Genomic DNA, 27537 nt, shown 5'->3' with positions numbered 1-27537 from the left:
CAAAATAACTTTTTATGGTCACATCTTTGGGAATGCATCATTACGTCAATTTGCCCCAGTTTTCAGTCACAAAACTGACACTGCGCCTCTTTGGTAAACCCCGATAACAGCTTTATCGATTGCCATTAGGGTTTTGTGCTGGCGCAGACATGACTAAATCTGGTCTTGGATATCAAGCTGACAACTTTGACTACTCGTTTTGTCCTAATTAATCTTGCGTGAAATAGCCTACTGTTCAAACGTGTCTTTAAGAAAAACAACAACAACAACAAAAATGAACCTAGTGATCACTAAGCTGATTTCAAATAAGAGGACACTATCTCTTTAAGAGCCAATTCTTCTGACTGCACGCGGCCATTTCCGTCTCCAACCAGCCGGTGGTGTCAGTCAACAACCCTGGAGACTTCAAACCACTCTGAACATATACCCTACACCTCTGAATAGGGTAGGTCTTATATTACTGTTAATTGCTTTAATAGAACGCCACAGTTACATGGGTTAAACGGAGAGTTTGAATAAATTACGGACACACTGAGTGCTTTCAGTAAAGACTTCAAGCCAGCTTGTACTTGACGTTTTCTAATTTTAGCGTCCCAATGCTAGCTAACATGCTACACTGGTGCTAACGTTACTAGCTAGCGGCATTTAAGTACGGTTATACAGAAAATGCTATGTTCTTGTCGCAGCGGATAGCTTTAAAGTGGATGTTTTTATATGTGCTGCTTGCTTATTTTATCTGTGAGAAAAGGAAAAACGTAATGTTTGGTCCCTAGTTTCTTCTTTGTTTACAAATGTAGCTCCTGCAGAGTCCATAGGTTGTCCTTTAGCTACCGGGTGTTAGGAAAGCCTTTTGTATTTGTGTGCAAGCAATTAAAAACCATCAAAAGAGTGAAAATATCGTCTCAGAAATGACTGCATATACAGTGATATGACACTTGTGTCGCTTAAGAAAAGTGATTTGTCACTTCATTCTAGTAATACATCTCTGAGACCATTTTCGATTCCTGATTGGGGCAGAGAGGGGCGGGTGTAAATAACAAAATTCCTTAAGTGCGTAGATTCGCGTATATGTTAACAGCAATACATGATTATCACGATCTATTTCATTAGGGGAAAACAGTTATTACCTTCTTTATTTCTGCATTTGTGTTAAATCTTTGAATTGTTATATTGTATTAGAAAAGTTGCTGCTGATGCTGTTCTGATGGTCAACCATGGATGAAGACGACAGCCAAGATGAGCTGATCAATTGCAGCACATCTCACAGCAGAGGAAAAAGAGCTGCACTGTGGGCCATATCAGGTAGTAGTTTCCCTTGATCGGGAGCCCCACATACTTTAAAGTTTTACTGCATTTTCTGTTTGTTTTATTTTATTTTATTTTATTTTTTGTTTTTTTTCCACGTTAACCTTTCCCTTTAGATGACTCTGATGACTCAGACGTGGAGTCTGAGGAGGGAGAATCTGAAAGTGGGGATGAAGAAAAGGATGGCCAAGTAAATGGAGATGAGGAGGAGGAAGAAGAAGAAGGGAATGAAGAAGAGGATGGTAGGAGTGACTCAATATGTATTTTTTGTTGGCTGAACATCTTTGTGATCTGAATCTTACCTTAAGTATCATAAGCATATTTGAGAAGCGAAGTTTGCATACTTAGGACATCTTCTTCTTACCTATATTTGCTTACTTTAAAATCAGCAGTCAGGCTAGTTGATTCATGAAGGTGGTTTTCAATTTGCGAAGTTAACGCAGGGTTTCCTACTCTATCACTGTGTTCACATGGTAAATGGACTGGAGCACTCAAAGCACTTTACACAACTAGTACTAGGGCTGAACGATATATCGCATTTGCGATAATATCGCGACATGATCAAGTGCAATTTTCTAACTGCAAAGGCTGCGATTATACTCTGGACATGTCCAAATTCATGGGCTGCATCCTCCTGAGGCCGCATTTGTAGACCGATTACGTCACAGCGACGCGCCGAAGGCTGTCCAAATTACTACCATATCCCAGAATTCATAGCGCGGCCCAGCCAAACTCCAGTTTCCAGCAATGGCGGCCGCTACTAAGTTTTAAAATTACTCATACTAATCTTTCTGGGTCACAAAATAAACTTTTAACATATTTTCAGGCGAGAAAGTAGTTGTGTAAACATCAAATATCTGCTCGGTTTATCAAGATATCCCATATTTGCAAAAGTGCTTCGGCGTTTTCAGAGGCGTCTGCTACCCACCAGCTCGACAGCTAGCCGGGAGCTCGAGGGTTACTGATGCGGCCGAGAACGGCACAACTCCCGGCACATCATTTTCAGATCACCGCGGAGTTTCGCTGCTCGGGTTAAACGTAATATATAAGTCACTTAGACAACCTAAAAATGTTATTGTTGGGCTTTTTTCAGTGTTTTGTTTGTTCGTGAGTAAATCGGTTTGGCTGAGATTAAAGTTATTAGATTAGATAAAATAAAACTTTATTAATCCCCCGGGTGGGTTCCTCCTTGGTTTTCACACAGCTGACTAAACGTCAAACAGAAAACTTATTAAACAGAAGTATGAGACAGTCGAGAATTTACGCCAGTGTCTGGTTATATTTTAGATAGCAAGAAGCAGACGGCCGAGTTTATTAATATTATTTTTTAATTGAATGACTGTCTAGTAGTTCACAGATGTTGAAAAACTGAGTGTGGTAAAGCCACTGATTTTGTTTATGTATATTTCTGCAATCTGCACATTGTACTGACTTTCATTTTAATGTTTACACCAGGGTTCCTTGTCAGCACTTTATGCTCAGATGTTTGTAAGCTAAAAATAAACTATTGTGTATGTTCAAATATACTGTTGTGATTGAAGAAGTTAAATAAAAATGTCAGTCATCAATTCATGCATCACCTCATGTCATCATAACAGAGGTCTGTCTTCCAGGAAAGAACAGTTTAAAATTAATGTAATATAGTATTGGCCATACTATATGATGTATTGCTTGTCTTTGTTTAATAATACAGAAGACAAAGACCTTAAAAAATAATCGCATACCGCATCGCAATCGCAATATTGGGGCAAAAAATCGCAATTAGATTATTTTCCATAATCGTTCAGCCCTAACTAGTACTTTCACCCATTCATATGAGCACTTTTTTTCTACTATTTCTAAGTGATTCCTAACTACCATCCACACACATTCATACTCCGATGGATGCATCGGAGAGCAACATGAGATTAATATCCTGCCAAGGACACTTGGCATGCAGACTGGGATCAAACCATCAACCTTCACATGAAAGAAGCGGTTTAGTATCACATGATCAGTTACAAACATGGACAGCATAATGGCATATTTTACAAAGAGAGACTGTAAAATATAGAAGTATGAGTTTAAATGCGTAGTATCACTGCAGTGTGTATATGATAGGAGAAATGCCATATCTTACGTTAAAGAAAAGATGTTTGAATAAGTATTTGCCTTTACCGTATAAGTGCTTTATTGAAAAAGTCTGCTTAGAGCCAGGAAGGAAAGCTGGCCAAAATGCAGACTGTATAATTTAATAGACTGAATGCTATTATTAAGGCATGAAAATTCCAAATTAAAGCCTATTGTTCTCTACTTGAAAATGGTTGACAGATCCCTCTAGGTTTGGGGGAGAGTTGTTTGCCTGGAGCATACAGGTTTAAATATCTTGGGCTCTTGTTTGTAAGTGATGGAAAGTTGGAGAGTGTGGTTGATGGGAAACAGTAATATGAGCACTGTACTGGACCACTGTGGTGAAGAGAGAGCTGAACCAGAAAGTAAAGTTTTTGGTATACTAATTGATCTATGTTCCAACACTCACCTATGTTTATGAGCTTGGGGAAGTGACTGAAAGAACAAGATCCTGGTTACAAGCAGCTGACATGAGTTTCCTGTGTATGTTGGTTGGGCTAAGCCCCCATGACCCAGCTTTGCATAAGTGAAAAGCGTAAAATTTGCTGATAATCAGTAGGAAAAAAGTAAAGAGTTATTTTTTTCCTAAGGATCTGTGCTACTCTGTGCACAACTTTTGTTTTGTTTATGCCAGTTTATGTAGAATATATTTCTGGTAATTTTTATTAGATCTAGAAGAAGAAGATGCTCAGCCGGAAGATGGAGCTTTTGGAGGAACCTCTGCAGACCTTGCAATGATGAGCTCTGATGAGGACGCAGAAAAGTGTCCCATCTGCCTTAACTCTCTCAACAGTCAGCCTGTGGCAACACCAGAGAACTGTGAGCACTACTTCTGTTTCGACTGCATCCTGGAATGGGCCAAGGTGGGTCTGAATTTATGATGTATGAACAAAAGAAAACGTTTACTTATGAAGTGTCTTACATTTTCTAATAATCGCTATTTTCTCTGCAGTTTTATGCTTTTGTGGTAGAATCATAAAGATTTTATTTATCCCCAAGGCGCAATTAGGATACAACAGGGCAGCATGACGTTAAAGATAAGGGCAGGGCATAAACAGGCAATAAGAATGACATAATAAATACACAGAATATACAGTATGTGTGTAAAAATGAGCACAGATGTAAATGGGAGATCAGAGAATGTGTTGTCTTTAACTTGCACTAAAACACAAAAACAACAAAAATAGAGACTTTACACGGTACACAGAGTTTACACTATACACAGTTTTAAAATTGCACAGTTTTAAAATTAAAGTGACTACATGAATAAATAACCGTAAGTGACTAAAAGTGAATAAAGTGTCAGCAATATAAAAGAGTGTAGAGTAGTTTATGTTTCTGGTGTGGGAAATGGTCTTATCGGCTGGAGTTAAAAAGCAGAGTGGCTTTGGGGACAAAGGTGGCTCTCCTCCTCTTAGTCCTGCAGGAAATGCAGCGGAGGCGCCGCCCAGAGGGGAGCTATTGAAATGTGGGGTGAAGAATGTGAGAGGGGTCATTGATGATTTTGGCTGCCTGTCTAAGTGCCTGTTGGCTGAAAACCTGTGCAAGAGTTCTGACAGGCAGTCCAATGATTTTAGAGCACACTGATGCAGTGTGCTGCAGTCTGTTCCTGTTCTGAAGGCTGAGGGAGTGGAACCAGCAGGTAATGGAGAAGCTCATGATGCTTTCCAGGAAGGCATAGTAAAAAGTCATCATGATGGGTGTGCTGACTTCAAAGGAGTTGAGTTTCCTTAGGAGGTATAGCCGTTGGTGGCACCTCCTCAGAATCTCCTCTGTCTTAGCAGTGAATTTCAGGAGGTTGTCAAAGATGGTTCCCAGGTATTTGTGCTCCTCAACTACCTCCACTAGCTTCCCATGGATGGTGGTGGTGACTGAAGCAGCCAGATCCCTCTGCCTACTGGAGAAGGTCACCACCATCTCTTTGGTTTTGCTCATGTTCAGTTCAAGTTTGGAGCTGTCACACCACTCTACAAACTCCTGAAGAGCGGAGTGTAGAGTAGTTTATGCCCGTGGTGTTGTCAGGGGCCTGACAGCAGTGACAGGAGAACTGTGCTGTCAGCATATTTCACCAGGTGACAGTTGGGCTGTGTGGATCTGCAGTCATCGCTGTAGATGAAGAGCAGGGGGGAGAGCACACAGCCCTGGGGGGAGCCAGTGGAGGTGGAACGGAGACCGGAAAGAGAGTTGTTGATCCAAGCTTTCTGAGTCCTGTTGGTCAAAAAGTCCAATATCCACAGGATTAGCTGATCATCCAGGTGAAATTGGGAGGAAAGTTTAGTGGCCAGGATACAAGGCTGCAGAGTGTTGAACGCTGATGAGAAATCAGAGGAAGAGAAAGGTCAGCGGCTCAGTTAGTGTTTGTTTTTTGTTTGTTTCTCCTCCAGAATGCAAACTCGTGTCCTGTCGACCGTATGGCCTTTAACAGTATATACCTCAGGAAATGTTATGGAGGCAAAGTGAAAAAAATGGTGAGTTTGAAACAATTATTAACTCATTTTACTCAAAGTACATTGTGTTATGTTTTCTATTTTCCTACGTGTCTTTATGATTGTTGCTTCTTTTTAGATAACTGTGCAAAAGCCTGTGAAGGAAGGGCAAGAGGAAACCGTTAATTTGGACTTGGAGCAGACCAACTGTGAAGTTTGTGGGGGCAGTGACCGAGAGGACCGCCTGCTGCTATGTGACGGCTGTGATGCAGGGTGAAGTTTACATTATCATTTAGGGTTGGGCGTTATGTAGAAATTTTCCAACCGGCAACCGTCAGTCCAACAATCGCCGATGGGTGATATATTCACGCATGCGCAGACGTTTTGATGGGCGGGGCTATGTAAACATCCACGGACTGATTCGCACGTTTACAACACAGAAGTCCAAACATGGACGAACTAGTTTCCAAAAAAACGAAACGCTGTCAGCGTTAAAGCAGCCTAAACGCAGTCATCACGATTAAAATTTTAACATTCTCAACCCATCTGGAGTGCAGAATGAACAAAATTTGGACAAACTGCCGAAATGCGTTGACACATACATTTCAGGTATTTTGACTCAGTCCGCGCTCCAGATGGGTTAATTGTTAATCGCGTGAGTCATGATGACGGCGCGTTAACGCTGACAGCACTAAAAAAAATATATAATGTCGCCAATTTGGAATTTCTTTGGCTTTAAACCAGATGAAAGAGGTAAATCTAAGGATGTAATTATTATATGTTTATATATAAATATATACAGTGGCCCCTAGAGACAAAGCACGTACAAACTCCAAAACACATTTCTAGCGTTAACTGACCTTCGAAAACAGAGCTACCTAGATCACTTAAATTACACAACTGAAAGCATATGTGTGTTGTTTGTGTATTTATACACAAGCCCTCATATATATATATATTAAAATAATTTAAAAAAAGTTCATTTACCTGTTACTACCACACACCAAATCCGGTCGTTGGTACTTCCTGGCTTGTGTAGCCAGTAGGTAACAAAAGCTCAACACTGCGCCTAGCATCCTGGAGCACTTCTGTTGTCTTTTGTACTTGTTTTGGAGTTTTTACGTGCTTTGTCTCTAGGGGCCACTGTAAATATACTTTTATTTATTCACTCCACATAAAATGTAATAAATAAATCATTTAGCTCAGGTGGCAGAGCAGGTCAACCACTAATCAGAAGGTCAGTGTTTTGATCCCAGGCTGCCTCCTGGCTGCATGCCAAATATCCTTGGGCAAGATACTAACCCCATGTTGCCTACTGGTGGTGGTCGGAGGGCCCGGTGGCGCCAGTGTCCGGCAGCCTCGCCTCTGTCAGTGCGCCCCAGGGCAGCTGTGGCTACAATGTAGCTTGCCATCGCCAGTGTGTGAATGTGTGTGTGAATGGGTGAATGGCTGAATGTAGTGTGAAGCGCTTTGGGGTCCTTGGGGACTAGAAAAGCGCTATACAAATGCAGGCCATTTACCATTTAATACAAAAACAACTATTCACAGTTCAACTTGTAACTATTTAAATTTTCAGCTTTTTCCTTTTAAACAAATTTAAAGTGAAACAACACAAAACACTACAAACCACAACACAATTAAATATAAATTAAAATATGAAAACAAAAAGAACATGCATATTCTCTGTCATATGGGCCTGCATGAATAAACTTTCTGAATCCTTTATCATCCGCAACTGAAAATAGTTGTGGATGATTACTATACCTTTCTAATGTGACGTTGTTGTCCCTGGCTCTCTTTCTGTCTTTCCCTCCTGCTCTGTTTCTGTGCTACTGTGAGTGTAACTACCGCCCCTTCCCCCCTCTTCCCAGCGCAAAGCACAAGGCTTGCATGCGGAGTGAAGCGGACAAAACGTGCGAGAAAGAGGGTGAGAGAAAGGGGGGGGGGGGGGGAAGGAGCCGGCTCGCGTCGTTCACGTCAAAGATCCGGTTCTAAGAGCCGTTTTGTTCGCGACCGACACATCACTAGAGGAGGGTGCATTTCGCTCACAGATGAAAGAGGGTGGTGTTACAACAGCGCTATTATTATTATTTTTTTCTGTTGACTGCTTCTGTTAGCTCCATAAACTATTAGCAAACGTACTTACGGGTAAATAAATAAATAAATAAATCGCCCTTGTAAAAACTGTCGTCGATAGTTGATATATTCGTCCAATCGCTCAACCTACTTATCATTGCTAAATAGCCTTCATATTGTGACTCATGCATATGAATGCTTGCATATTTAACAGTAAGGTGTTTTATTCTATAGATATCACATGGAGTGCCTCACGCCGCCCCTTGACTCTGTTCCTGTAGAGGAATGGTTCTGTCCTGAGTGTGAAGCCAACAACCGTAACTCAAGTAAGCCTTCAAGTTAATGAAGTTCTTTGTGCAGCACGTGATCATTCACTGATAGTAATTAAAAACAAAACCTAAATGTTAATTAAATAAATATACAGTTTTGTACATATACTGAAAAGTATCCCTGTTGGCTTAAATTTTGTTTTATCTTGCTTTTAAAAGTTTATTCTTTGTGTAATTGATGTTTATACATTTAATTTTCTAAAAAAAAAAAAAAAAAGATTTCGGGAAAAAATGCACCCTAATACAGCCTTTCACAAATCAAACTTTAAAATCTCCTTTTATCAGGAGGTTCAGCTGAGGAACTCAGTGATGCTGACAGCCTGCCTTCTACTGCACGTCCTGCCACCAGTCGATCACAAGCCCGTGCTTCAGGCCCCACCAGAGCCATTGCCCGTACCCAGCAGAGTGAGAGGGTCCGAGCCAATGTCAACCGACATCGCATCACACAGGCACGCACGTCGCAGGTTTGGCATGAAGCGTGATGCTTATGTCTTGGCTTATTTTCTAACTCATTACTGTTGCATTCATGCGTTGTTGGATTTTGCAGCTTATTGTGTCAAAGCTTAACAAAGTTATTTGTTCCGCGTAATACATTTATTAATACCATTAAACACTTATTACCTCTACCACGGGGATTATGTGATTGGAGCAGCTTGATTGTTTTTTAGCTGTTAGCAGGATCTATCAAAAAGTCATGGACAGATTTGCTTGAAAATTTTCTGCAAATTTTCAGCCCTGGTGGAGGTATGCAGTCTGGGAATGCTGTTGGTATTGTCATGTATCTGGATAATATACTTTAGTGCTATTGACTGCAAAAAAAAAAAAGGCATGCATTTTTGACTTTTAAGTGTCTTAAATGCCAACTAATATGTTTTTGCTAAGTAGCATTTAATGTTTGAGAGTCAAGTTTGCAGAACGTTGTGAAAGCAAAGCAGTGGAGTAACGCAAACCTTTTCCCATTAGCTGGCCCCGACATATCTGATACAGTCCACTTGGCTGGATGAAACGATTAATGCTGTGATTGCTGGGCTCAACACAGCTGTATACATACGGGACTTAACACCTCGTTTAGCATCTAGCCGTAAACGCAAAACTGGTAAGTAAGGACATATATGAAGGAATTATTTTAGATAAAAGTACTTGCATGAACAGATGATGAGTGAATAAACTGATGATAAAATGCTTTTTTTCCCTCTCCCCTCTATTTCGTCACCTGTCCAGGAAAGCACAAAAAGGTGAAAAGTAGGAAGACATCTGCTAAAAATGGTAAAGTGTCTAGCACGGGAGTCAAGAGGAGGAAACGAAAAGTAAGGAGGAATAAATCTAGGAGAAGGATGGTAAGTCTATTATCAACATCAAACATTTATATATGTGATTTTAAACATTCTTCATTTTCATTTCAACAATGGAAATTTCTATTGTAGTCCTATGAAAGATTTCAAGAACAACTCTCTTTTCCTGTTAGATGATGAAGAAGGTTGCCACTCCACGAAGCCGTATTGCTAATAGTCTTGGAATTGTAAAGGACAAGAAGAGCTCATCGCTTCCAACAGTTTATAGGCCATCAGAGCACACACTAAGCAATATGCGTGCTGACATAGGAGCTGCATCCCTCTCTATCTATGGAGACCCATTTGATTTGGATCCATTTGTGGATCGGTAAGAGACTCAGCTCTATATACAAAGATTAGAATATCATTAAGTTCATATTTATGTAGTTTCATTTAAAAGTAATCAGCCTTCATATAATTCTATATTTGTTACGTGCAAAGTGAAATATTTCAAGCCTTTCTTTTTATTTATTTTTTCTAAGATCAATCAAAGACAGATTTCTAAGAAAATTATTGTGTCAGTGCAGTGTAGCATGAAAGCTATCAGCTTTTTGTGCTGCTGTGGTGGTTGCTTTAGTAGTAGCCTTTAGCTCATCTGTATTTTTAAAATTGGGTGTTTTCTCATTTTCATAATGGCAGCAAACCATAGATTGTCTCTGGGTTTCAGGAAAGACTGGGTGTCTGGCCCATGACAGCAATGACAGTCAGCAAACCCATTGGTATTTTACCTGTTTGAACAGCAGTTTATTCAAGCTTGAAATTAAATCTTCTAATATTTATCAAACTGTCAATTATAAAAATGAAAAATGAAATGTTTTTGTTTTTTACATATCACAAGTGCAGAATATGTTGAATGTTTAATTTCTTAAATAACTGATGAAAAATACTGATTTTCAAGATTTGAGTAGCACCTGTATGTCTCACTGTTTCACTAAACTTATTCGGTTAGAACTATTAACCCAGATGTATTGATAGCAGTGTTGAATATTCTTACACACAAAAAAAAAAAAAAACGTAAAATAATTACACCGTAAAGATGTTTTGTTTTTCTGTTATCTAAAAGAGGGTAGTGGTTTATTTTATTGTAACCTGTAATTTTTTGCAGGTCTTGTAAAACAAAGGGGAGTTTGGGAACCACTGTATTAAGCTAACTTTTTTCCTTTTCTTTTTGAACCTATGGTGCCCATTTGACCAGTGAGGAGGATGAACAGCAGGCTCATGTTTCATCGCTACTGGAGGCCAAGAGACGAGGGATCTCCTGCTCAGCGCTTCGCTCTCATCAGCCCGTGGCTCGACCAATCACTGCAAGTCTTTCCAGGTATCATTTCCTGTTTGCCCTGGGACATGGATTAGGTTAAAAACAACTGAAAAGTTGAATAAAGCTTGCAGTATTTGTTTGCTTTGCTCATGCTCAGACATTCATAGTTAATTCATCTGTATAATTATTGTATTAAACAAACTAATTAAATACAGGTAGCTTTAGTTGGATCTGTGCTATTGTGCTAACTGTTGTTTATTAAAATCTAAGCAACATGATTGATGCATCATACGTCGTTTTACTACTACTGCTACTACTGATAAAGTGAGTCATTTTATCAACAACCCCAATTTTATATGGTAAGGCTCATATTGACCCTGTGCACGAGAAAATGCTAACTTCCTGGTTTGAGACCGGATGTGGGGTTGTACATTTCCGGTAGCTTTACTTTGCAGTCAATCGCTACTTCGACGATATACTCCAAAATCATGTCCAAAACTCGAAAACGGAAAGATCGCGTTAAGTTACAAAAAGCAGAAGGTGGGAACACTCACCACTGTTGTGTCATAAAAAATCTAATGATCAATTTTGACGTTTAAAGAGTTTAGATCGATCAGTTGTTTACATCACTCAACACAAGCAGAACTGCATTACTGCATGCAGAAGACACATCGTCCACATTCAGAAGTATCTCTGTATAGTGACTGGTCTTATGATTTAAACAGGCAAATGTTCAGCATTCAAACTACAGGTGAAGAATAGTCAAACCAGATGTTTCCCCCATTATGTCGAGATCAGCTAGTCAAGTACACACCTACACAGCATGTTAACAAACCGTGAAAAAAGCCACACAAAAAATGAATGATTGCTGGTAAGGGTTTCTATACATTAGTATTTACGAAGGGTATGTTGTGATTTACCTTAAAAATTACAGCGGTCCCTCGCTAATAACGCGGTTAACCTTTCACCTCGCTGTTTCGCAGATTTTTTAGTGCAAGTTTGCATGCTTATTTTTTTTTATGTCACATTGTGTCCTGCGTCCTGATCGCTGCAGACGATCTCCTCCGTGACGTCTCTCCTGTCGCTGCATCGATCGCTAGCAGTGTGACTCTGAAGTGCAGTACTGTATGTCCACGAAACGTTTTGCACCATCAAAAAATAAAATTGGCTACTTGATTTCACCTATCGCTGGTTATTTTTAGAACATAACACCCGCTATAAACGAGGGACAGCTGAGAAATATAACATTTGAATCCATTTTCTCTTTTGTCCTGAGGTGCAGGGAAAAAATATCAACAAGTCGATGAACATCATTTACAGATATATTGGGTAACTGCCCTAGACATCTATAGAAATGTAAATCGCCGCTTGATTCATTCATTTGCTTAACTTGTTTTGGACCATAAACCAGGCGCAAATAGGACACCGGAAACAAACCTCCCCACAGTAGTTTCCGCACCGGAAGTAGCATATGCTAATGTGCACACAGTCAATTATCAGCTGTTTACGTATGTTGGTATGCATATCTTTTTTTTTTCTGTTAATTGTAGAAGTTAATCTACCTAAAAACCATGAGCATAAATACCTTAATTACTATTAAATTACTCCTAAATATGATTTTGAGCCGTGTTTAAAACTACACATTCAGTTGGTCACTATGAGAGGAAAAAACATGACTTTCAACATTTTGGTACAGTTCAGGCAGTTAATATCAATGATAGGGGCTTGTAATTGTAAACCTTAGAAATTAAGATGGAAATAGCTGAAAAGGTAAGGAAAAACTTAACCTCAAAAGAATGAATGGCCACACCTGACAGCTACTTTTATGTTGATTGTGGTTTTTGAACATAACATGCAAATGTCTAGAACGATTCACCTCTCTGTCGCATCTGTTGTGACCATTTTTCACCCTTGATTGTAGTTATAGAATATTAAATCTGCTCCAGATAGGAGATGAAAACTTGCCATTTTTTTAAAGCTTGAAATTTCTGGTGAACATTAAAACATATCTATTACCGCGGAAGCACTAGCTGGTAGTCGGGCCGTACGCGTGTCTTAGTGCAGTTGAACATAATCCACAAAGTCCGCTTGTAGTCGAAAAACAAACAGGCAAACATGTATTTCCACAGTTTTGAAATACAGTGATCCATTTGAATGTTCCTGTACACTGCAAACACGGTAAGAAACTGTTTTTCTCCACAGCTAGTTAAAGCCCCTGTAGCTCCATACTGCCCGTCGCGAACGCTCCCCCCGTGCACAGTTACCGTGTGTTAAAGGAACAGTACATAAAAATTAAATAAGGCAAGAAAAAATAAAATTTAACTGTAATCTTACGCTGAACAAATTATAACGTAAAAACTGAAATTCCCCATTATCTTACACTTATCCTTATCCAAAATGATTCAAATTATTAACAAATATACACTCTGTGCAATCTGAGTAAACTAAGAGATGATTAGAACTTTATCCTATACATTCTGTAATGCACATATGAATCTACAAACGTTACGTTTGATTTATATCCGTAAATACTTCACAAATCTTATTGAAGGTTTGCTATGCTATACCAGGAGGGGTATGGATGTCCACCTATCAGGAGGTGTTGTGGAGGCAGCTCCTGTGCCTGATCTGCTGGGCAGCATCCTATCAGGACAGAGCATGCTCTTGATGGACAGTTCTGATGTTGTCATTAATCGAGATGGTTCGCTTAAAGCTACCAAACCAAGTAGGTGTATGTAATACATTTTTGTGTCACATATCCAGACTATGAAATGCATTTATATTGTGTGTACTTGTATTTTCTAGCTGTGTGCAGTATATCCCACACATTTACATTCGGGGTGCACGCATTTGTTCTTAAATACTACTGTTTATATTTTACTGCAACATTAAGTTATAATTATTTTTTGCCAAGTGAACAGGCAGTTTAGTATCTGCTTCTGCTGTGAGATAGTATACTTTGTTGTTCTTTGCAGCCATGGTGAGCTAGCGGCACATGAACTAGATCTGCCTTAGCTTAATTGCAGTTCTAGTTAGAATAGCCTGATACTAGGGCTGCTCGATTATGGCAAAAATGATAATCACGATTATTTTCACTGAAATTGAGATCACGATTATTTGACGATATTTATTTAACCCTTTAAGACCTACTATAGAACCAAGTCCACCAGAGCTTATATTATTTTTTTTACATGCTGTAGTGCCATTTGTGGGAGCATTTCAAGTTGCTATACATCAATACAACTGTTATAGCCCATATTTTAATAATATGTATGCATTAAGTCCATAGTAACTACATAAATTGCAAAAAAGTGCAATAAACTACAAAAAAAATTGAAAATCGCTTTTGTTTTGTTTACATATATTTCTACTTGGAGAAATTTAAGAGGTTTATCCCTCAAAACTTTAAATACAATAAAGTTGCAAAAAATAGTTTCCCACCACAGGAAATTTATTTTGAGTGTCTTCATAGTTTTATTTTGGAGATACAGCAATTTTTATATACTGCAGGAAAAACAAAAAACAATCCTATGATGCAAATTTGCAAAGAAAACAGCATGTGCATCATTTCACTGTGGGAAGTGTTACGAACAGCTGATAGGAACGGCAAAGCGTGTTTCTGGAATATTATGTTTTTTTCCTGCAAGCGCTTTTTATGCAATTTTTGCAAAGCTATATGTGGAACGAAACCGTGACCGAGGACAAGCTGATGGCATAAGATGTAAGTACAACTCCTCTGGTTTCATATGCAAAACAAATTATTGCGCTAGCTTACACGGTTCAGGTTCTACAGGGATTTAAAAATAGTTACGCAAAACGGAGCATGCTGCTCTGACCGGCTTTAAAGGGTTAACAATGACTTTAAAAAAAATAATATAAAATAGTGTGCAACACCACTGAAGTTTTTTTTTTTTTAAACTCTCTTTTCAACCAACGGCAGTCACTCTCCAAATAACTTCTGCTTAGCTTTCCGAGCTTCCCTCGGGTCCTCTTAATCAGCGGTCTCCAACCTTTTTTGCGCCACGGACCGGTTTATGCCCGACAATATTTTCACGGACCGGCCTTTAAGGTGTCGCGGATAAATGAGGGAGGGGCTAATAATCGGCTCAGTCATTTTTAATGATCGTTGAAAGCCCAGATCGTAATCGTGATTAAAATTCGATTAATTGAGCAGCCCTACCTGATACCTCATAGCAGAGGTCCATATTTTAAAAAAGTACCATGGTAAACCTTAAGATGCTTAAATTTAATTTTAGCAAGAAAACTAAAGTTTGTTTGTTTTTGTTTTTTTTCCTTTCTTCTGTTACAGTGATGCCATCTCCATTAATACCTGGCAGTAGAAAAAGCAGTAGCTCTGGAGATGCAAACAGCCCAGGGATGTCAGCAGGTCTAGGAGACACTTCTGTGTCTGTGAACTACAACAGAGATCAACCAGGGCCCTCCTGCTCCTCTGTGAGCACACCATTGTCCCAGAGCTCAACTCGGTTACCTCCTTTAGCAGCTTCTTCAACTAGCCACACACAAACACCTCTCCATTCTGATCTCAGAGGGCATCCAGGTTTGCATCCACCTCGTCCAAACAGACCCACACCCTCTAATCACCGTGTAAGCAATGGATTTGGAGTCCCTAGGGAAGGCTTGTCATCTGTCTGTCCAACTGCAGAGTCAAGCTCCAAAAGCAAGGGAATGATCCCATCACAAAGCCAATCTAAAAAGGCACCTACAAAACCCATGTGGGTAGATGTGTCAGAACTTCCTAGAATACCAAAAATAAAAAGGGAAAGTAGTGGCATGACAAATGATGGCACTAGTCAAGATGGCAGTCATGAAGTTAGTAGCAGCAGGGGTCAGGGTAGGAGATCCACCCCTAATAATAATGGTTATGGCATGCCTGAAACGGGCATGAATAATCTTTCTGGGGACAAAGGAAGGCAGCAAAGTGTAGACCGGCAAAGGGGCCAGGCTGATGGTCAGGCCCCAAGGCACAGGCCTGATGGAGGTAGCTCATCTTCAGCTTTCTCTAATTCATTCTCTTCATCCTCGTCCGCTGGGTGTCCTGCCGGCCAGCCACGATATGCCTCCTCCTCATCGTCATCATCGTCATCATCGTCGTCATCATCAGTGAGCTTCCGCATCAACTCTAGTGGGAACCCATGGCAATCAAGGCGGCTAGGCATTGCATCATCCTCTTCTAGTGTAGGCACCTTCCAGGAACACTGGAGGAAAAAGGATGATGAAGCTAAAAAGAGACAATTGGACAGGGATAAACAAATGCTTTTGGCATCACGTAGTCTGGGTAGTAAGGAGCAAGATAATATATATGATCCCTTTAATCCTACTCTGTCAGATTCAAGCAGCTCAGGTGACGAAACGGAGGGCACAAGCCCAGATGGCACTTCTCAGTATGTAACACTTGACAGGAAGCCTCCTAGTCTAAGTAACAATGAGATTATAATGCAAAATGAGCAGGACCTGGTACAGGTGAAGACTGAAACATCAGAGATTGAGGTCACACAGGAAGGACCAGGGATAGCTCAGGAAACCACATCTGGGGCCAGACTCTTGGAGGACATTGTAAAGGTTGAAAATGAATCAAGACTATCAGGCATAAAGACTGAAGAACAAACTGTATCACTTGACAAAGTCAAGAAAGAACCTTGTGAAAATGCAGGTGAATCTGAAATCAGTGGTGACAGATTTTTTAATTCAGAGACCACAGACACCACACCGCCTGCTGATCAAACTCTGGATCTTGTAAAGACTGAGAGAGAGACTCAAGAGGCAAAGAGTGGACAACGTGCTGGAACTCCCAGCAGATCTCTCTCAAAGGATAAGGAAGATTCATCAGTGGATAACTCTACAACTGTCAAGAGGAAACAAAAGGAAGAAACTAAATCACATGTTATGTCATGCTCAAAGTCCCCTTCAAGAGATTTGGACTATACGAAGAAAAGCTCCAAAGCTTTGAAGGAGCAGTCCTCCAGTGGATCTGAGACAGACAGAGGCAGGAGAGGAGATCAGCATGGTTCAGGCCATGTCACAAAGCAAAAAGAAGTAGACCGTGAGGAGAAAGAAAGGAGTTCCAGGCAATCATGGTCTAGAGAGAGGAATAGGGCACACTCAAGCTCAGACAGTTCTCAACCCAATTCCCCTGATAGGACTCACAGAAAGAGACGGCGGTCCAGGTCACGATCAAAAGATGAAAGGAGAAGGTGGCGATCCAGGTAAATATATAACAGTTTTTCAAATATACTTTATACTAATTAGGCAGTGATGCTGTGTTTTATTTTGACCTTCACTGGAATGATTTATAATTGTGGACATTTTAGGTCTGCTTCCAGCTCCAGCAGTAGAGACCATTCAACAAGGAAGAAGCATAAACGAAGGAGCAAGGAGAGAAGTGATGACAAAGAGAGGGACCACGAAAGACGACGAGTTTCAAAAGACAAAAGACGTGGTCGGTCTCGGTCAAAGTCCCAGTCCAATTCACGTTCCAGGTCCAGAACCCGATCTAGATCAAAGGACCGTAAGCACGGTCGGTCAAAATCCCGGTCCAGATCCAGGGAGAGGAGGAGAGAACACAGCAAACATTTGTCTCTCTCTTCAAGAGACAAGGTGGAGTCACGATCTAAAGAGAAGAGGAGAAACAGGTCTAGATCCAGTTCAAGAGAGAAAAGGAAAGAAGAAAGATCATCCAAAAGCTCACACCAAACTTCTCTTTCATCCTCTAAAGATGCAAAGAGGTTGCAAGACAAGAAAAAAGAGAAAGATGTTTCTCAAAGCTACAGTAAAGATGAAAAAGTTGAAGCCAATCTGAATAAAAAGGAGGGTCCATCCTGTTCTTTCACCTCTAAAGTAAAAAAGCCGGACAAAGTCCTCAGTGCAGAGAGCCAGTTCAAAACTACAGAAAGTACAAAAGAAGCAAAGGATAGAAAAGAAATTAAGAAAGAAAAACAGGCATCGGTTGGCATGTTTGAAGATAATCCTATTAGTATATCGATTAAGAAAGAGGAAACAGACACTTGTTCTTTGGCAGTAAGCAAAGAGGATATCGAAGTCCCCATTAAGACCGAGACTTGCGAAATTCCAATTGTTAAATCAGAGCAAGTCTGTGTATCCAGCTTACCCCCCGATACTTCCTTTTCTACGCTGACCCCGCCTGTTGCAGACGAAAGCCACCAGGACACAGTCTCTGAGACTCAGCCGTTGGTCGTGGCCAAACATCAAAACACTGAATTGACTGTCCCTGTAAAACTGGAAGTTCAGCAGCCTTCAGACTCTGATGATGACTTTAATATTGATGTGATGCTAGACACCTTGGATTACGTGAAATCTGAGCACACAGAGAGTAGTGGTGCAGCTGTCGTACAAGAGAAAGAAGTGGTGGCCGGGAAGAATGAGGTACAGCAGATATCAACAAAAGCAGGAGCAAAAACATCCAAAACACAAGTGAAGCGTGTTACCTGGAATATACAGGAGCCTGAGGGTCCGCAACCAGAGAAGTCTGCGAGCAGTAAGTGGTATATTGTTACTTTACTATATCATGCTAACTAATGTGTTTTTATTTAAGTCACTTCATTATTTTTAAATGCCTTTAGAAGTGATTGCTGTTCAATATAGCCTGGATACAACTGTTCCCTATAAACTGAAAACTCAAGCTTCAAACTGCTCTGAACACTGTTTCTAGCAGCTTTTTCTAGTCTTTAAGCAAAGACTTTTAATATGTAAATAAATAATATTATTTTTTTTAAATTTTTTTACCATAAGACATGCAGAACTAATGTTTTACAGTACAAGTATAAAGATGTGCCGAGATCCGAGGTGTGTTGTGTATCTTATGTTGCTAATTGTGTGTTTTTGTGCTTTCCTTTTCGCCCCCTTGCACAGAACTTGCTCTATATAAACTGAAGCTAAAGCAGGAAGGGGCTCGCAGACCTTCTTTGACAGTCCAGGCATCCAGTCAGGTAGGTCTGAGCTACTTGCCACTGCAGTATTTACCAGATATTTTTTGCATGTGCTATTTCTTATGTAATGGCAATATTCGTAGGAAGGTGGCAGTGTTTATCCAGAAGAAGCAAGTTTGGTGTTTTTATAGAGACATGTGATAGAAAGTGAAACTGATACCAAAGCAGTTTCAGAGTAACTGAAAGTAGAACTGTGCATGTAAGCAGTACTTATAAACTGTGTCCCCATACAAGTATCTGTAAGAGACACAACAGTATTGTTTTAGACCCATCAGTATTAGTAATTATTTGTATAGACACACAATAAAACACAGGTTGTTAAGTATAGGACAAATGTGTACAAATTGAATTTTAAATAATTGTGCATTTGGAGAGTGACTTGATTTTAAATTCATGACCACAATTTTCTGTGTGTTTATATGATGGAATATTTTGAATTTTTGTAGGTGGTGGTCACTGTATAATCTCCCTTAACTTTTACAGGATATTACTGCAGCTGTTAGTGACCCCTCCAAGAAGTGTGCTGATGGTCTTCTCAGTACTTCCTCTAAATCTGATGGTCTTCATTCTGGGGAGTTATCGGCCACTGCACAAGGAGAGGCAGAAGAAGGAGATTTATCAAGGAAAGACAAGGTGAATAGAAATGCATTTTCAGCTTAAATAAATATTTGATTATAACTTTTACCTTCATGTTATGCCCCTGCAGACTGAATTTGTTGGTTGTTTTTTTTTTGGGGGGGGGGGCTGGTCTGGGCCATTCCCATTAACTTTATCCCAGGAAGGCTGTATGGGAATTTTTTCAGATAACTGAGATACATGGATGAACTATCCATCCATCCATTCGCGTCCGCTTATCCTTTTCAGGGTCGCGGGGGGCACTGGAGCCTATCCCAGCTGTCATAGGGCGAGAGGCAGGGTACACCCTGGACAGGTCGCCAGTCTGTCGCAGGGCCAACACACAAAGACAGACAACCATTCGCACTCACATTCACTCGCACATTCACAACTGTAATTATTAAAAAAGTGCCCAACAAAATGAAAGGAAGACATGGTAGCCTTTTATTTGCAGGAAATGTCAACGTTCAGCTTCACCTTATGTTGTGCAAAATCACTTCTCTGGCCAGCCCCCCAAATTCGAAAGAGAGAGAAAGATTGTGACACCATGCTTCATGTTTGGGCTTGCTTGGATAACACTTTGGAAAATGTGTGAAAATTAATTGCACAAATGTTCCATGCTGCAGGGAACATTTGTGCAATTAATTTTCACACATTTTCCTATACTGAAGAACGAATTTGTCAAAGAATTTGAAGTTCGAATGAAAGCAAAAGCATGCACAAATGTTAGTTTCAAAATGAACGTGTGGAAAAAATTATGTCACTGCATGAATTATGATTCTATTTCTCCTAACAGTATTTGAAAAAACTGCACATGCAAGAGAGAGCGATAGAAGAAGTTAAGCTAGCTATCAAACCTTTCTACCAAAGGAGAGATATCAACAAGGATGAATACAAGGAGATTCTTCGCAAAGCTGTCCAGAAGGTGGGTTAGAAAAATATGATGATGATGAAATTCTTTTTAATTCTTTATTTGCTTAAACAGTTTTTTTTAAGGTGTGACTCAGGAGTTTCTCAGTGTCTCTTTTAACAATTTGAAATGATCTTTTTCTCAGGTGTGCCACAGCAAGAGTGGAGAAATCAACCCAGTGAAAGTTGGAAATCTGGTTAAGGCATATGTGGACAAATATAAACATGCTAGGAAACATAAAAAGGGAGACGATTTAGGAAAAGCCCCAGACACCCAGGCTGAAGCAGCCAAAACCTCTGACAGTCCACGATGAGGCAGGAACTATAGGCAGGGACAACTACACCCACAATATTCACTTCATATTCATATATTATGCTATATTATTCTATGTCCTAGAATTGGGCGTGATCACACTCTAAACATACCAAGTGCAAAAGGTCAACCAACCTTTGCTCACAGTTTCAAAATGGAACATTTTCTATAATGTTGAGATTTCTATCCTTATGGTATTTTGAACACAACCTTTATTCATTGATGACTTGAACAGTACCTATTGGTGTCTCTTGCCAAGAACTATTCTCCGTTTGTAACACAGCTGAGAAACTTAATGGGAGACTTTGAGAGTGTGCCTTAAAGAGGCAAAACTCAAAGACCATCCCATAGAGGTAAAAACCGGGTAGCTTTCTCCACCGGCATATCACTGGTAGGATACAATGTGGCGTGGCGTTTGAATTTTCTATGTATTTCTTTTGTTTGTTTGTTTGAGAGGGAAGGGGTATTTATCATAGGCAAAACTCAATTTGTCAGACGAGAAGCGGGAAAATATGAAGAATATGCATATTTAAGAAAATTACATGTTAAGAGAGCACATGGTTATGCAATTTTTGTAGAAAATTTATCAGTAGACTTAAAAATAATTTTAGGTTTGGTTGTAAATATAATATATAGATTTGATACATTCACCTGTATGTTCCTTTCATCCGTGTTGCCTGTTGCGAATGATTGACATAAATTTGTTTTAGTTCAAGTTGACTGTGTTTAATGTTTTAAATTTAGCGTTTCTTTTCATATTCATATTTCTAATATCCATGTCTAATGAACTCAGTTCAGCATAATGCAGGTGAATTTGGAGTGAATAGTCATATTCACTGTTCTCCTTTGCTGTAGCTTCAGCTCCTTTTAAACCCATAATTTTTTTAAAAGAACCAGAGAATATTAGTTTTTTGTGCCAAAGGAGTAAAATGAATACAAGATCCATAGGTGAGATTTCATTTGTTTCAGTATTATGTTTTTAGACAAGGGATACAATTCCATAGTAAATAATATAGCTTTTACTCAGGAGTGAGGGCAACACATTTCTCAGTGGCAAAGGTGGAAAACCCCAGTTATTTTTGCAAAGAATGTGGTGCAAATTGCCACTCTGTTATCTCTACTAGTTTGTCGACTGTAAACACTGATTAATTAGGTTGCTGGACCTGCCTTGTACAACTTCCTTGTCATTATCTTTTAATTGTGCTGTATAAAGCCAGGAACTTGGAATGGAAGAATTTAACAAATAGGTGCTCATGTTATCTGAATGTATGTGGGTTTTTTTTCCTCTATTTACTTGATCAGTCCAGGTGTTTCTACAGGGAAACATCAAATAATAAATCACTGATGACAAAGAGATGTTTGTCTTAGTTTATTTCAAGTACTCACTTACAGTCTGTCCTGTTTTTTACAGTTGTGTTTTAGGGATTTTTCAACATTAGCAGTTTTATTTTATTTTAAAATTTTATTAACACAGTCTTAGCTTTACACGAAACTATACCAAGTTTAAAATAATCTATTTTAGATTTTACATAACCCTTTGTGCATAACTCATATACAGCAAAGGGTATGGAAATGGCAGTTTATTCAGTATAAAAAGTGCAAGATGAAAAGAAGAATAGCTGGTCAGTTTCTCATATATAGCCAGTGGCAGTATGACACAAAAATATCACTATACACATACATCATTATCTTCAAACATACACACAGTAGTTCTATAAATATGTAATCAGTAATATAAACTTAGCTTGTCAGAATGGATTTACCATTATAATAAGCATTCATTTCATTTAATATAGAATGATATCAGTTTAACAATACATTAGATGAAAGACAATTGGACAGTTCTAAAGCGATTTTTAAACTGAGGTTAGTAATGTAACAGTACAGCAGTAGATGGGGCATTTCCCCTCATGTAGTGAAAAGCAGGCACATGGCAGTATTGGCAGCTATAACACAATCACATTCAGCTGCTGAGCGGCCAACTTTTTAGCTGATTCAGAACCTAGTGTAGAATGTGTCCCATTACCCCATAGGAAATTAAAGTGGTTTCAAATAAAAGTCAGTGAAAGATCAAATTTCAAATCTGGTTCGGGAAAAGTGCAGCATCCCGCATCGGGTCTTCAGCTGTTAGCAAGGGAAAGCAGGAGCTGATGAGATCATAGAGGCTGTTATGTGAGATCTGTAGGCTGACGTTGGAGCTGTAAAGAGACGACGCTCCCTCCATCTGGGCAATCTCATGAAGATGTCGACAGATTAAAGGTACCACCTGCAGAAATGGAGAGAAAGATTTACGGTAAAGTTGCATAACTGCTGATGACAAAGTAACCATTGAAAGTGACGGCTGATGATAAGCAACAATAGTTATAGGAAAAACATGTCCTACTTGGCAAGTCGACATTCAACATTCTTTGTCCAGTATATCCACTATCCCTCCTCGGCACGTCTAAACTATTGCCTCTAACGTTCTGTCACCAAACCTCTTCTAACTATAACTATACTATGCACCCTTCTGCTTTTATGCAATTAAGCTTACATTTGATTTAAACTTGTATATACACTTTATTTCTATATATAATTTTTTTTTCATATCAATGATTGGTTCTTTTGCTACTGAAAGTGCTGGATACATTTTTCTATGCAGATGAAACCCACTGAAACAACTGGGGTAGTTAAACTACAAGCATACCATGAAGCGAGAAAGGTCTGGATGACCAGGATAACTTATGCTAATAAACAACCTAATTACTATAAGGTCTGACTGGTCATATTCCATTATGCACAGAGCACCTTTAGTCTAGTCTTCTTCACTGTTACCTGTCATTTGGCCCCTGCATGGTCTTATCTGCAATTACTGGATTCCCCAACACGCCAGTTGTTTTATTATTATATTGTGTGTAGTCTGTTTTAAATCCTCTTCCCTCTAACTTTAACTGGTTGAGGCAGTTGGCAGCCCACACCAGGTGGCAGCCAAAAGCCAAGTGTTGCCAGGTGTTTCCTCAAAGGGAATTTTGGGGTTATTTTTGTTCAGTCTCTGTCTTACAGTGCAAGTACCCAGCTGTGCTTTTTTCATGAATTATTGCTAAGAAAATAAAACAAAATTGAATTAAATCGAATAACTGAGGTGAAGCAGGGCTCGGGGGATGGTGTTACCTTCACTACAATAAGCTTCTTCTCCAGCGGTTTTCCATCTGGAAACTTCTCTCCAAAGCACATGGTGATGGTGTATTCAGGAGATCTACCATTGTTCTCCTTAAACTGTTTCAATTCTGAAACAAATTCAGGGGGAGTCATTTATTTCAGGATGAAATCCATTTTTACTTCAGTAGTCTAAGGAGCTTGAAAAGAAAAGTGTCTTCTTTAAGTTGCTTTAAGACGTTTCACCTGTCATCCGAGAAGCTTCTTCAGTTCTAAGGTCAAATGGTGGAGAGTCCCAGATTTAAGCCCTACGGGAGTGTCCCCCCAGGAGGAACAATGGACCCCCTAATGATCCTCTACCTAATCACATGAGCCAAGGCGTGAAAATGGGTGTAGGTCACAATCAGCCAAGTTTTCGGTTGAACTCATTATGAAACCAAGCGCCACCCTATCATGTGATTTCCAGAAGTCAGAAGGCCCAGGATGTGAGTGGGCATTAAGGCGCCTGGGAAGGGATCTCAAAACTGGATTATGGATGGCAGTTGGTGCCGTGAGCCACCACCTCTGTTTGAAAAGAGGTGTTGGCTTACGAGGTGAGACGTCTTCAAGCAACTCAAAGAAGCCCAGACGCTTTTCTTTCCAAGCTCCTTAGACTATGATGACCTAGATGACTAAGAACCTTCACAGACAGTATATGGTGTATATACAAATATATAAATGAGCAAAGATCTACACCTACCATTCACAAACTTTTCAAAATTAAGGAGCTCCACCATGGTGTTTTGGGGAAGCTTTGCTGGCTCTGCATTAGCCAAACTAGGGTCACTGGTGCTGGCAAACACATGGCATCTATCCTGCCTCCAGGCATAAATACCAGTTTCTCGCACTTCCAAGAATAGACCTCTCTGGATGCTATTAAGTATGCGGTTGGTGTATTCAATCTGGTAATAAGAAGGTTGTGGTGAGTAAAACATGAAAATGCTTCATCACACAGCAGTATACTGTACCTAAAATTAGGGGTAAAATCCATCTGTCCTATTCTAAAGTCAAATTTTATTTATCACATCAGAATCTGTCAGCTTCATGCCTGAAGTAACATAAAAAATAATTTCTAGTGTCTGCTTGGATGGTACAACTGTGTAAAACATGCATCTAGCTAATGCAATGATTATACCTGTTTGTGGTCCAGCAGACCATCAGTGGAGGGGAAGCAGAGTTTGAATGTGTCATACTCAAGGGCCTCTGAGTTGTAGTGAAGCTGCAGTTTGGGAGTGTTCAAAGTCATCTTTACCATTTCTTTTTTCCTGTAGTGGATGGATACCTCTAGGTCAAATAGCCCCAGCTGAGGTACTGGTGCAGGAGTTACTGTACAAAACAAAACAGTTAATAGACAACAGATCCCTCCTTCTTGGGTAACTATGTACACATATTTTTAGTAAACCTTTCATCTAGGAAGATAAATTTGTATAAACATACCTCCATAACAGGTTTGCTGAACTGGTAAAAGCTGTTGGTTGTTTCCGGCTGCTACAGGATAGCTTTCAGTTGCGGGTGGATTTTGCTGGCCATAGTTCTCTGTCCACAGTTGCTCCTCTGTTTTGACAGTAAAATCATTTTAAACTACAATTAACCTCCATTATAAACCACAGAAAACCAAATGCAATCGACAAACTTTACCTGTTGGCTGGCTGCCAAGACCCAAGGCCATCAAATCGTTAACCAGATCATGCTGTTTATTGGGGAGAGGCAGTGAAACTGTTAATTTTTAGACAGAAGCACAAAGACAAGTGAGATTACACCAACAAAGAGAAGTGAAAGTGTGCTTTATGTGATGCTGAACCTCATTTGCTGAAAGGAGGTACTCTGTGGAAGAGCTGTATATATCTGGTATAATGTCATTGCCCTCCCAAGGGTCGCGTGTTGCCAGACCGTCTTGGTTTTCTTCAGGGAAAGATGAAAGATCAGCGTTATTTATACATTCAAACTCGGAACGGTTTTACCCCAGAATCATGGCCTAAGTGACAATTAGCTTACGTGCAGTGTTGATAATCTCATAGACTTTATGTGGGTCATCAGAATTCTTGGAGTTATCTTTTACCATCTTGAAGCGCACAGAGAGGTTGTTCAGAGCACAGCGGAAGTTGGTTTTCCACCTGGCTTTGTCATTAGGGAACTCATTAATTTTCCCACTTGCTACTGCCCAGGCCTATGGAGGAACGCCGAGAGGTGTAAACATAATGACAGCCGGGTAGAAAATTCAGACTTACTATACATTTTATGAGATAATTACACACATTAGACTTCACATGCACCTCCTAATTGTTTTACACACTATTTGCATTTCACATCTAAGAAGAAGTGGCTGTTTATGAAAGATTTAGACACTTGGCTGAAATCTGTAGAATTCCTTTAATAATACTGGCACCAGCGAATAATTGTGCTCTAAGTATGAAAACAAGCTGTGGTTTTGCACATCAAATGTATCAAAAACATTAGTACAGGATTTCTTTGACTCAAGATCAAGTGTCACTACTAGAGATGGTATGCCATAACTGCCTCTGGGAACAGCTGCAACAAGCCAAACAACTCCAGCCTGATAGTAACAATAACACGACAAAACTATTTTTGGAACTATTTAAAGCACACGCTTAGTTTGTAAGTCGCTTACTCATGAATGTAGTAGCTTATTATTTCAGTAAAAATGTCAACATAGTCATTTTAAGCCTTTTATCTGATCGCACGGATAACAAAGGTTAATCTGGCAATAAACTCACCCGGAAGATTTTACTGTCCTCGTCACTGCAGTCTTTTCTGGAGTTGTGCTTCCAGGGGACTCTGAACTTGTTTGTTGCAACATAGCACAGGCCAGCATACTGGCCCGTTTCCACCTGCTCTAATAGCCAGTTGGAGAACTGAGGTTTTGGGAAGCTGAAGGGAAACGCGACAGGTCAGTGCTGTTCTACAGCGACAACAACCGTGAATAAAGAGACGGCTTATGAGCGCACAAGGGGAAATCTAAAGACATTCAAAAAGAAACTCCTAAATCTGGAAGCTGCAGATTTATTCTACAGCAATAAACCGCAGTAATATTAACTATTAAATGTGCAAGGGAGAAAAACAAGACAGGTTTCTTCTTACCTTTGCATTTCACCGATTCTCTGTAAAGCCGTCGGTCTGATTTTTCCGAACACGTCTTCTAACATTTATACTCCGATTATAAGTCCCTCCTTCAGAGGGTGGAAGCATCACCGGCGTGGGATTTTCGAGGCACGGGTGGCTGAGAGTGTTTGCTTCTTACAGAGAAATTGCAAGACAGCCTCGGCGACCGGATGTAATGGGCGTGTTAGTGGGTTTGTATAATGGAATTTCTCGCTGGAGATTACTGGGAGAGATCTGAAAGTCGCTGGCTGCGTGCCAAGCGAAATTTGTTTCTCTTGCGTCGGGAGCGCGCACTTTGCAGTGAGAAGGGGTGGGGTTTTTTTTGTTTTGTTTTTTAATAGAAGAGAATATAACATAAACAGGTTTCGTGTCTACTGTGAAAATAGGCTACACAAACATAGAGCTCCAAATGCTTCATCGCCCTGCCGTATGGAGGCTTAAAGTTGTCTTCTGACTGGAAGTAATCTAAACATTTTGGAGCGGCCCAGCCAGACCGTCATATTCAATCTGATACAGAATCTGTGCAGTGAGCTGGAGATTATGGTGATGGCAAGGAGGCCTTGCAGCCTGGATGAATGAAAAATGTCAAAATACAGACTTCTTTTTTT

At 39.9% G+C, this 27537-nt stretch overlaps 2 protein-coding genes across 3 annotated transcripts; one reads left to right on the top strand and one right to left on the bottom strand.

Moving 5' to 3' along the window:
• The first annotated feature begins 367 nt into the window (after positions 1–367).
• Positions 368–21955, top strand: phrf1 (PHD and ring finger domains 1). 2 transcript variants are annotated; one of them, XM_080870580.1, is made up of 19 exons: positions 368–445; positions 1180–1302; positions 1422–1547; positions 4084–4277; positions 5799–5882; positions 5980–6113; positions 8151–8242; positions 8531–8709; positions 9209–9341; positions 9467–9582; positions 9711–9904; positions 10772–10894; positions 13405–13559; positions 15144–17058; positions 17164–18347; positions 18722–18798; positions 19282–19431; positions 20210–20338; positions 20469–21955. In XM_080870580.1, exons 2-19 carry the CDS (start codon positions 1215–1217, stop codon positions 20634–20636), a joined length of 5241 nt encoding a protein of 1746 aa, XP_080726706.1. In that variant the 5' UTR covers positions 368–445; positions 1180–1214; the 3' UTR covers positions 20637–21955. The 2 variants fall into 2 exon arrangements, with proteins under 2 accessions (XP_080726706.1, XP_080726707.1); XM_080870581.1 differs by lacking the exons at positions 368–445; positions 1180–1302 and having other exon boundaries at positions 1540–1547; positions 8531–8694.
• On the bottom strand, positions 20807–27537 carry irf7 (interferon regulatory factor 7). Its single transcript, XM_080870601.1, has 10 exons — positions 26909–27537; positions 26545–26698; positions 25805–25976; positions 25611–25711; positions 25448–25499; positions 25247–25363; positions 24945–25135; positions 24510–24711; positions 23786–23901; positions 20807–22901 (listed from the first exon to the last, which is right to left on the bottom strand). Exons 1-10 carry the CDS (start codon positions 26971–26973, stop codon positions 22713–22715), a joined length of 1359 nt encoding a protein of 452 aa, XP_080726727.1. The 5' UTR covers positions 26974–27537; the 3' UTR covers positions 20807–22712.

The sequence above is a fragment of the Rhamphochromis sp. 'chilingali' genome (genome assembly GCF_963969265.1).
Source record: "Rhamphochromis sp. 'chilingali' genome assembly, chromosome: 2".
Lineage (NCBI taxonomy): Eukaryota > Metazoa > Chordata > Actinopteri > Cichliformes > Cichlidae > Rhamphochromis > Rhamphochromis sp. 'chilingali'.
The sequence above is the reverse complement of the archived record's forward strand: the minus strand, read 5'-3'. Positions and strand labels throughout refer to the sequence as shown.